The sequence below is a fragment of the Mytilus galloprovincialis genome, chromosome 4, assembly GCF_965363235.1.
Source record: "Mytilus galloprovincialis chromosome 4, xbMytGall1.hap1.1, whole genome shotgun sequence".
Classification (NCBI taxonomy): Eukaryota; Metazoa; Mollusca; class Bivalvia; order Mytilida; family Mytilidae; genus Mytilus; species Mytilus galloprovincialis.
Window position 1 is genome coordinate 747453 of NC_134841.1, and position 12567 is coordinate 760019.

The window sequence follows — 12567 nt, forward strand, 5'->3', positions numbered from 1 at the left end:
TTGACTAGGTGGAGTTTATTGTTACAGGAATATGATGTAATTGTAAAACATATTAAGGGTAAAGATAATGTAATAGCTGATGCTTTATCTAGAGCTTATTAAATCACTTTGTATATATTATGTATTTTTTTTCATATTATTCATGATAAGTTTTTGTTACACTAAAACTTCTTTTAAGGGGGGAGGTGTTATGATATTGTAATTATTATGTTTATTTATGTTGGCCTGATTTGTATTGTGTGGCCTGATAGTTGTTTACCAAATAATCTTATAACTGTGCAGTTTAGGAATCACTGGAACAATCACAGAATGATTGGAACTTTCTAGAATGATCCTTATAAAAGATGCGTAATTTAAACTTCTACGTTATTCCAGAAACTTCCGTTGTAACTTTCCAGGATTTTCCACAATGTTCCATTATAGAGTGTTCTAGAATTTTCCATGACAACACTATATATACAGACACTAAAGTTAAACTCTCATAATTAAACTTGGACATAGACATTGATAGACATTAGTATTCACAGCATTTGGATTGACACTTTTATTCTACAAACAACATCATACTGGATTGTGACCTTAGTAGTGAACATAATATTCAGATTGGATTCCGAAAGATTTCCGGATACAGATAAAGATAACAGATTGGACTCATATTTTGACAGTTAAGTTAACAGTAAATTTTGTGTAATACCTTTTGTAAACTTTTGTATAATAAATATTGTTAAATTTTACTATTGATTTGTGTCTTTTGTTGGCTACAATTTAAAGGCGATTTCTGGCCGTAACACTCCATAAATAATATTCAGGAAGGATCTATGAGTTTCAATTACTGCGAAGAGTAAATATAAACACTTCTTCATAATTTAACTTGCATATATGCAAATATTATAAATTAAATTTGTATTCAGGACTTTAAGTAAACTATACATACTGTAAACTGTGAATTTATGCTGAGTCATCATATTTAAGGCCCAGGATTCTAACAATGTTCATGAAATATTTATAAAACTTCATATTTGAGTTAATTTCTTTAAAATCTGTAAGATATTGCATATTTGATTGCATTCTGAATGTTCTCTTTTTTTACCCTATATAGATTGCATTTCTGTTAATATTGACAATGCAATTTCACATAGGAACGATTTTTACGGCTTAAACTGTACCACTTTTACTATGAAGTTTTGAATAAAATCTTATCCTAAAATTGAAAGTTCATATGCACTACAATTTTTTTCAAAGGTCAAAATATAGGACTGTGCAGCATATTTTAAACGTGTATATGTCTTGGACTTCTCGCAGTTTAAACTAACACCAATTTTCTTAACTACCCCTGCCTTGAATAAAAGGTTACCACAGATTTCAATATGAACACATTGGACATGTATATTTACTGGTAACATTCCCAAGTTATGTCTCTATGAGATGGAACACAGAGATCATAACTGGGAACGAGTATGTACAGTAACAAAATTAATTTTCTATGAATATTCTAAATCTCCCCAAAGGAGGCGTGGTTTGAGAAACAGCTCTATATACAAAGTGCAACCTATAGTAAGCTGAAAAGCTTATAACTAATTTTAGACATTGACCGGTAAATACTTTTTTAGTATTAGTTATTATTCAATATCCAACATTTAATCACATAGAAATATCGGAAGTGTAAATAGTACTTCAATTCTTTTTAGCAATTGGTTAAAGACATATTATTTTTTATATGGTTTTTTGTTTGATGAATCACAAAAAAATTATACAAGTTGTGAAAAGATCTATACAGAAAGGATTAGTTTGATATATGTTTTGTATGGAGTGTATATACAAAGTTCAGACGAATAAATCTTTTTATAAATGTTTTTTTGTCATTTATGTTTTCACCTAGGTTTCTATGTCCTTAATGTTGCATATTAATTAGACAGTGATTACTTCATTTGTCAAAGCCTCACACGTCCGTGTCCGACAAAATACTAAACAATATTTAAGTTTTTGATGAAAACGAATATACGTACAGAATTTCAATAGAAAAGCAATACAATAGACTTCAAATACGACCCTTGGGTAATATCAAAGACTTTTCAAACCACCTATTTTCTAATGAAGATAACCTTCCACAGACCTATTTTAAATATCACTGACACTATGAACAGAATGCTAACATCTTAGCAGTAGAGCTGTTTTCGTTACTATTAAAAAAATCGCTCTACATCCAGTTGTCTCTAATAAACTTTTTGTAATTAATAAATGATCGATACTTACAAAGATTTATTTATCTTGTTAGTAATTTTAAAATTGTATTTCTTTCTGGGAATGATATGCATTACATTTAAAATGAATAAATCAAAGTCAACACCTGTCTTAATTTTGAGTTCAATGTTCTAACTACGTGCTACTATTCAAGCTCTTAGTTGTTTCAAATCCAGAAAAACAACATGAATTATTTTGTGAATGTTCGACATGAACTATAAAACATATTGTTTACCTGATTTTCCAGAACAAATAAGTTACGAATTGATAACCGTTAATCACTCAATTCAATCAAAACATATCCGCTGATTATTAACAAAGGTGAAGTAAAGGACCTACAAGTAACTATAGGATATTTATCATTTAATTCTTTTGAACTATCACAGTTCGGTTGCTGTATCGGTCGGTATGAACACAAACTTTTCGTTAGCACGTGCTATTTGTATCATATTTTAGAAACAGTCACGTGATCTGCCTCTACTTGACTATATAGTGCTGTGTCTTTAAAAATAAATATTCAAAAGATAATAAAACTAAAAACTTGCAGATGATAACCATTAATTGCACTTTTTTTTATTAAAACAATGGACAATAAGTTGTACCACTTACTGAAACATTTGTTATATTAGTTGGTCCTCAATCCTCTCCAACTTCATACTAGTTTTTTATCTGAGCGTCAATGATGAGTCTTATGGAGACGAAACGCGCGTCTGGGGTATCCAAAATATAAGTCTAGTACCTTTGATAACTATTTACTTCACTGGGTTGATGCTACTGCTGATGGACGTTTCGTCCCCGAGGGTATCACCAGTACAGTAGTCAGCACTTCCGTGTTGACATGAATATCAATTATATGATCATTTTTATAGATAAACTGTTTTCGGAAGTATGAATTATTCTAAACAACTAAAGATGTCTTATCCTAGACAGAGATTTCCTTATCCGTATTTGGCACAACTTTTAGGAACTTTGGGTCCTCAATGCTCCTCAATTTGTTTTGGCGTTTTAATTATTTTGATCTGAGCGTCACTAATGAGTCTAATGAAGAAGAAATGTGCGTCTGGCGTATCAAATTATAAGGCTGGTACCTGTGGTAACTATTTTTACTTATAGTCTCCCTAATTTTAGATATCATTTACCTTTAATTTATTTCATTCAGTATATCAGACAGACTTATACGTATAGTTTCCCTAAGTTTAAATATCGTTTACCTTTAAATTTATTTCATATAGTATATCAGTCAGACCAATACGAATGGACTCTTTCATGTTAGAAAGTGTTGACGTGCTTAATTCTTATTATCTTACCCCTTGTATATTTATAGAGATATGCTTGATTAATGGACTACACGTGATGACTATGTATATTTGATATAGCTTGTCCTAAAAAATATAGGGTTAGTTACCATACATGGTTAGTTACCATATAGGGTTAATAAGGAGTTACTCCAAACAAAAAAAAGATGCAACAACCCTTTATAAAAACTACACGGTGTTGAGGAAAAATCTGAAAGGAATTCATCAAACGAAGAAATTGATGATGAAAGGTTAGATATAAGTTCATAAAACATGATTAAAGCTACCAAGTTGTTATTGTTGGCATAATGGAGTTACTTCCCTTTCAAAACAAAATAGAAATCTGAAAGGATTCATAGAATAACGTTAAAGGTAAAACTTTGTTATTGTTTTCTGTATATACAAATAGGAGTAGGATCTTCATACTAAGTATTGAAGACTTTATCACTTTAATAGGCCACTATTCAAAATACCACATGTAGAAAGTCGGTAAGATAAACTCGTCCCATGGGACTCCATATGGAATTTAGTTAATAATATATATAGAGAGAGATATCGATGACGTGTTTTTTTTTAGCATTCAATATATCATAGACTTATATATGTACATGATGTAGGTTCAGCAATGGTAGATATTGATGACGGTTTTTTATTTATTCAGTATATCAGATAGACTTATACAAACGACTGAGTACAGGATAGGAAGTGTATATAAGAAAGTGAAATTAAAACAGTTTACTGATGGTTCCTTCAGAAGGGAGATAAAACCAGCACCATGGATGGGTTATGTTGGACCTACAATAAAAGGAGAAACTGGTGATGTATTGTATGTTCACTTCCGGAACTTAGCATCAAGGCCTTATGGACTGCATCCTCATGGTGTACAATACTTTAAAGACAGTGAAGGTACTTTAATTCGTTTTTTTTTTTGTGTTTCATCGAACACATTATATGTTTCAATAGGGATCATAATTTAGTATTCGAATATGGCGTGCTTCTTTCGCTTTGTTAACAACACCGTGATAAAATTCTCGATGTATCTATACGTAGCGCAGACTCAGTGATATACACATAATGTATGTTACAATTACATTCTACGTAAATCCACATGTATTGAAACCTTTTTGAAAACGATTTGTCGAATTTATTATTTTACAAATTACAATAAATAAAGACAGACGAACTTTAATTCTTATTCGGATACATAACAAAAAGAACTAATGCACAAGAGCTCGGAGAAATCAACAAAATCAAAATAAAATAAATTTCCACGAAAGTCTATTAATGTTTAGGGCGCATTTAAGTCATTTCAAAACACGACTACATACAAATGATAACGCTAGAGTTAAATATTTTCCGTAACGTTAACCATCGAAATTCGTATAATATTTTATTAAAATGAATTTGTGAGGTAGGTTTCAATATAGCTCAACATGCAGACTTCTTATACGTTCAGGTATTTCACATTTAATTTTTTATGGAAATATTCTGTATAAAGCACAAAGGTGTCAGTGTTCACCTCAAATACTAACAAAACCTTTGAATAGACTTATTAAGAAGGGATATAGTTACGATACTGTTGTCAGGTCATTAAAGATTGCATATTTTGGCGTTAATATTGATTCACTTATAGGGTCTTTGCATCGGAACTAAACACATTTATTCAAAAACCAGTTGTTGGCATGGCACGGGTAATGTTCTTCTCATATATGTTATGATGGTATGATACTAAACTCCTAACGGGAAGGATTGTGCCTGATGTCCATATGATGAAATCATAATCTTTCACTCAGTTTAATTGAAGTCTGGAGCTGGCATGTCAGTTAACTGCTAGTAGTCTGTTGTTATTTATGTATTATTGTCATTTTGTTTATTTTCTTTGGTTACATCTTCTGACATCAGACTCGGACTTCTCTTGAACTGAATGTTAATGTGCGTATTGTTATGCGTTTACTTTTCTACATTGGCTAGAGGTATAGGGGATGGTTCAGATCTCACAAACATGTTTAACCCCGCCGTATTTTTGCGCCTGTCCCAAGTCAGGAGCCTCTGGCCTTTGTTAGTCTTGTATTATTTTAATTTTAGTTTCTTGTGTACAATTTGGAAATTAGTATGGCGTTCATTATCACTGAACTATTATATATTTGTTTAGGGGCCAGCTGAAGGACGCCTCCGGGTGTGGGAATTTCTCGCTACATTGAAGACCTGTTGGTGACCTTCTGCTGTTGTTTTTTTTCTATGGTCGGGTTGTTGTCTCTTTGGCACATTCCCCATTTCCATTTTCAATTTTATTTGTTTTATTTTCTATTCTATTGCATTTTTTGCATATTTATTGATTTTCAGCAAGTCAACATGGCGGCTCCTTAGAAATAATTCATGGAAGCCATAGATTTGTTGTAAATTGACATATGGCTCAGGATAAAATTCGAATATCACGGTCCAGGTCATGTGTAAACTTCCAACAAATATATGGCTTCCATGAATTATTTCTTAAACAATCTCTGAATAATGATAATTATGAACTATGAACGAAGGACGTAGATTTGATAACAATATTTAATATTGATTATAAACAGCGTACGGCGTTAAACAATGCGAAAAGCCCATTCTATGACGTCAACTATATTAAGCTCTGACATAAAAAAAAAAAAAAAATCATTTCAGAAAACTAATAGCCTAATATATAACAAAAACAATTACTGAAAAACAAATATGCTCGATATGAGACATTGAAAACAACTTGAACATGGGACAGGCAAGTACATGATATGACGATGATACACATTCATTCTGAACTTGGCAGGGAATTTATACATCCCTTATGTTGTTTTTATTCGTAGGTATCTCATAAAAATTCGCTGCTGGCTTGAATGCCTGCTTTAAATGTACGTCAGCTTCAGTTTAGTTACTTTCAAAGAGATTTATATCTTTTAAACCAGTTTCATAATTCCTTTTTCATGTGTTGGAAAATTTATTACTGTGTATACCTTTGCCAAACAATTGTGTTATTCTGTCAAATGATCTTCCTATTTTTAGACAATTATCTTTTTTTTTCTGTTCATTTTGCACTGAATAAAAAACACGTCATCAATTTTGATTGCGCACAAATTTGATATATTACATTCAGCTCAAAGAAGTATTATATATGTTCCAGACCATATGAGTATTTGGACCGTACGCGTACGGTCCGGACCGTATACGTATACTCGTACGGTCCGACCATACGCGTACGGTCGGACCGTATGAGTATACGCGTATGGTCCAGTTTGAGCTGACCATACATGTTATGGGTTATATTGGTTAAATCTAAACAAACGTTTATCACAATCTCAATTTTTAGTTTTACAAATTTTTATTATTACAAATAGATGGATAAAATGAACAAAGGAACAATTGAAATTAAATATTTGTTCAATTGTATATCTGAATCCTATTTTGGTACTCTCGCCCAAGGTGACACTTGCTACCACAAGTAACGTAATATTTTTTACATTTACATGTTTGCAGTTCATGCATGTTCCTTTGCATCTGCATTTTTCGTAAAGTTAAAATATACTCAAACAATTGTCCTCCCAAATTATGTTTACTTCCGATATCTTCAATTTCAGTGATCATAATTCAATTAATTTATTACTGATCGATATGCTAAATACAAGAGATTAACAGATTTAATTAGTGTGAATTTTTTATATAGTTTAAATATAAAAGTTTTTATTTCAATTACAATTGAACTTTTTTATAGCAATTTGAGAGTTAAGTTATGTTGATCTGTTATATGCATTTGTATCTAATGAACTTGACCAACTTCTTGATATTAGTCAAACCGTACGCGTACGGTCCAAATACTCATACGGTCTGGAACATATATACTATCAATTTAAACCATAATAAACCCATATCCGTGACATAACACGGTTGCATTAATAATGTAGCCAAACATTTAAAGGTGAAACATGATCATCAAATCACGAATTGAGGGGTATTACATTATCAACCAGTTTAGGATTGAAGGATTGAAGGGCCAAACATCATTGAATGTAAGATTAGTGGGTCTACGATTTTCATCCATTTAAGAATTCGGGGTCAAACATTATCATGCGATATAAGAATAAGGGGTCAAACATTTTCATACAATCTAGGATTTAAGGGTCAAAGATTATAATTGAACATAAGATTTATGGCAATATTGCCCTTACCATAACTCTTTTCTCAAATATTTTGTCGAATAAAAATAAAAACAGAATTTAAACATGTTTATTGACAAATGAATGAGTGCTTGCTCTACGTAAAGTGTCGAGCATTTTATACACGTTCAGGACGTTTGATGGCTGGCATGACGTTTGATATTCACAAATGTATTTGGATTCCTGTTCCTGTACTTTGGCTGTCCCTCTTGTATCTTTCACCCCTTTTCTCAAATGGGTTTTCATTAGATATTTTCAGGCTCTTTGTAGATTGTCTGATGTTTGGTTCGAACCAAGGACACGCGAACAAGGCTGTACTTTGATTTGTAATGGTTACTTTTTTTCAAAATTACGACTTGGATGGAGAGTTATCGCATTAGCACGCATACCATATCCTCTTATGTTTGTAAACATTTTACAGTTGATTATTATTCAAAAGAGTTGTAAAATTATTTGTTAAATAGGATCGTTGTATATGGATGGCACTTCCGGTAGAGATAAGTTAGATGATACTGTCCCTCCAGGGTATACATATACATACAGATGGTCCATGCTAAATACGTTTGCTCCAACAAAAGATGATGAGAACTGTGTTCCTGTTGGCTACCATCCACATGTTAGATCAACCAAAGATATTGATACTGGGGTTGTAGGAATCTTATTGATATGTAAACCTGGTAAGATTGTCTACAATGAAAGCTTGGTGATAGCTAGTAAATGTATTCATATATGGTAAGTATATCACACACGGTGCTACTATCATATAGAATAATCAATTTCTAATCATTTGAGACCATTGCATAAAGATCATAAGTTGATTCTCGGCTGATAGTTATCAAAGTACCAGGATTATAATTCAGTACGCCAGACGCGCGTTTCGTCTACAAAAGACTCATCAGGCACGTTTGTGTTAAAATATTTATAAAGCCAAACAAGTACGAAATTGAAGAGCACTGAGGATCCAAAATTCCCAAAAGTTGTGCCAAATACGGCTAAGGTAATCTATTCATTGGATAAGAAAATCCTTAGTTTTTCGAAAGATTCAAAGTATTGTAAACAAGACATTTATAAAAATGACCATATAATTGATATTCATGTCAACACCGAATTGCTGACTACTGGGCTGGTGATACCCTCGGGTGATGACAACTAAACATTGCTTCACTGTAGCAGAATGTAAACGGATCCCAATTTAAAAAGACCGGTGAGATTTTTTATCTAACATGTATCAGCTTTGACAAGTCCTACAAATTATCATAAATTGTGTTGATATGGTCAGGGTTTTGCTTATTGTCGAAGGCCTGATCTATATTTGTTTACATCCATGAAAGATGGTCGCTTGTGGCAGGCATCGTTGACACACATCGTTGTCAAGATACTGACATTTTATGCGACTGTCTTACAAGTGAGAGGTTAAGCTAGCTAGCAATCCAGATTTAATTCACCATTTGCTACATAAAAAATGACTCTACCGAATCATGAATTTAAGGTGGTATGGGAGTCTAAAATAAAAATTATAGAATTTGTTCATACTTTGCCAAAACGTTGTATCTATTGATACATGTTGAAAAATATAATAAAAATGATAGGTCACCGCGCATTTTCTCAAGCTACAGGACGGGACAAAATGACACATTTTGTATGGATTATACAGGAAAAAACACCATTTTGTGATTAGAAACTAAACAAAATGATAAAATTGTTAAATACTTCCGGAAAAGATAGCTTTCAGACACTGCTTTGAGAATATCAAAAGAAAAGATAGGGTCACCGTACGTTTTTTCCGGCTAAAATACAAAATAGGAAAATTCCATACAGAATCCTTCAGAAAAGCACTTTTTTAGAGTTACCTCCCCTTAAAATGCCAATTAAAAAAAAAATAAAAACAACCAAAAATAATTAACATTTGCAAAAATATCAATATTTAGAAGTTATATTCTTATAAATTGGTACTTTTAAATGAAAATGTATATTAAACATCTACATTCCTGCATCAAATTTTGCTAACTTGATGAAAATCTGGACCTTTGATTCTCTGTTTTTTACAATCCAAAATGGAGGAAGACACCCATACCACCTTAACAGTTCTTATCCGTCCGTTTCATGTGTTTGGGACTTTGATTGTCATTTGATTACGGACTTTTGGTAAGGATTTTGCGAGGATTTTGATATTTTTGTGATTTTACTATTTATCACTTCCATCTGTTTTTACATTAGAAAGAAAAATTACAAATTGATAAAGACGTAATTATCTTTTTTTTTCGACAACTCGATTTGTAAATTAACTATTTTACTACAAATTGGTAAAAACGTTATTATCTTTTTTTTTCGACAACTGGATTTGTAAATTCACGATTTTGTATTTATTGTTTCTGTTAATCTAAGGTGAAGGTTGGTACCTATTTCAATGTTTAAAACCACTGCATGTCTTTGCACATCTCATAAGTCACGAACCTGATATGCAGTTGTTGTCGTTTATTGAGTTAACATTAACACATGCCATATACATGACAATAACATTGAATACAGATTACTCTAGGTAAACATAAACATATGACATATACATGAAAGGATCATTGAATCCAGGTAACTCTAGGTAAATATTAACATTAACACATGCCATATACATGACAGTAGCATTGAATACAGATTACTCTACCTAAACAGTAACACATGCCATATACATGACAGTAGCATTGAATGCAGATTACTCTAGCTAAACATTAACCCATGCCATATACATGACAGTAGCATTGAATACAGATTACTCTAGCTAAACATCAACACATGCCATATACATGACAGTAGCATTGAATACAGATTACTCTAGGTAAACATTAACATATGACATATACATGACAATAGCATTGAATACAGATTACTCTAGGTAAACATTAACACATGCCGTATACATGACTGTAACATTGAATACAGATTACTCTAGCTAAACATTAACACATGCCATATACATGACTGTAACATTGAATACAGATTACTCTAGGTAAACATTAACACGTGCCATATACATGACAGTAACATTGAATACAGATTACTCTAGGTAAACATTAACACATGCCATATACATGACAGTAGCATTGAATACAGATTACTTTAGCTAAACATTAACACATGCCATATACATGACAGTAGCATTGAATACAGATTACTCTAGCTAAACATTAACACATGCCATATACATGACAGTAGCATTGAATGCAGATTACTCTAGTTAAACATTAACCCATGCCATATTTATGACAGTAGCATTGAATACAGATTACTCTAGCTAAACATTAACACATGCCATATACATGACAGTAGCATTGAATACAGATTACTCTAGGTAAACATTAACATATGACATATACATGACAGTAGCATTGAATACAGATTACTCTAGGTAAACATTAACACATGCCGTATACATGACTGTAACATTGAATACAGATTACTCTAGCTAAACATTAACACATGCCATATACATGACTGTAACATTGAATACAGATTACTCTAGGTAAACATTAACACGTGCCATATACATGACAGTAACATTGAATACAGATTACTCTAGGTAAACATTAACACATGCCATATACATGACAGTAGCATTGAATACAGATTACTTTAGCTAAACATTAACACATGCCATATACATGACAGTAGCATTGAATACAGATTACTCTAGCTAAACATTAACACATGCCATATACATGACAGTAGCATTGAATGCAGATTACTCTAGTTAAACATTAACCCATGCCATATACATGACAGTAGCATTGAATACAGATTACTCTAGCTAAACATTAACACATGCCATATACATGACAGTAGCATTGAATACAGATTACTCTAGGTAAACATTAACATATGACATATACATGACAGTAGCATTGAATACAGATTACTCTAGGTAAACATTAACACATGCCATATACATGACTATAACATTGAATACAGATTACTCTAGGTAAACATTAACATATGCCATATACATGACAGTAGCATTGAATACAGATTACTCTAGCTAAACATTAACACATGCCATATACATGACAGTAGCATTGAATACAGATTACTTTAGCTAAACATTAACACATGCCATATACATGACAGTAGCATTGAATACAGATTACTCTAGGTAAACATTAACACATGCCATATATATGACAGTAGCATTGAATACAGATTACTCTAGCTAAACATTAACACATGCCATATACATGACAGTAACATTGAATTCAGATTACTCTAGGTAAACATTAACACATGCCATATACATGACAGTAGCATTGAATACAGATTACTCTAGCTAAACATTAACACATGCCATATACATGACAGTAACATTGAATTCAGATTACTCTAGGTAAACATTAACATATGACATATACATGACAGTAGCATTGAATGCAGATTACTCTAGTTAAACATTAACCCATGCCATATACATGACAGTAGCATTGAATACAGATTACTCTAGCTAAACATTAACACATGCCATATACATGACAGTAGCATTGAATACAGATTACTCTAGGTAAACATTAACATATGACATATACATGACAGTAGCATTGAATACAGATTACTCTAGGTAAACATTAACACATGCCATATACATGACTATAACATTGAATACAGATTACTCTAGGTAAACATTAACACATGCCATATACATGACAGTAACATTGAATGCAGATTACTCTAGGTAAACATTAACACATGCCATATACATGACAGTAGCATTGAATACAGATTACTCTAGCTAAACATTAACACATGCCATATACATGACAGTAGCATTGAATACAGATTACTCTAGGTAAACATTAACACATGCCATA

The 12567-nt window shown here is 32.0% G+C and overlaps 1 protein-coding gene across 1 annotated transcript in view; it reads left to right on the top strand.

The window, feature by feature from the left end:
• Nucleotides 1-12567, top strand: part of LOC143071077 (hephaestin-like) — a 57323-nt gene that overhangs the window by 17986 nt on the left and 26770 nt on the right. The window contains exons 2-3 of the mRNA XM_076245156.1: nucleotides 4198-4442; nucleotides 8185-8397. Of these exons, the coding sequence (XP_076101271.1) occupies nucleotides 4198-4442; nucleotides 8185-8397 (458 nt within the window). The remainder of the gene's footprint in view (nucleotides 1-4197; nucleotides 4443-8184; nucleotides 8398-12567) is intronic.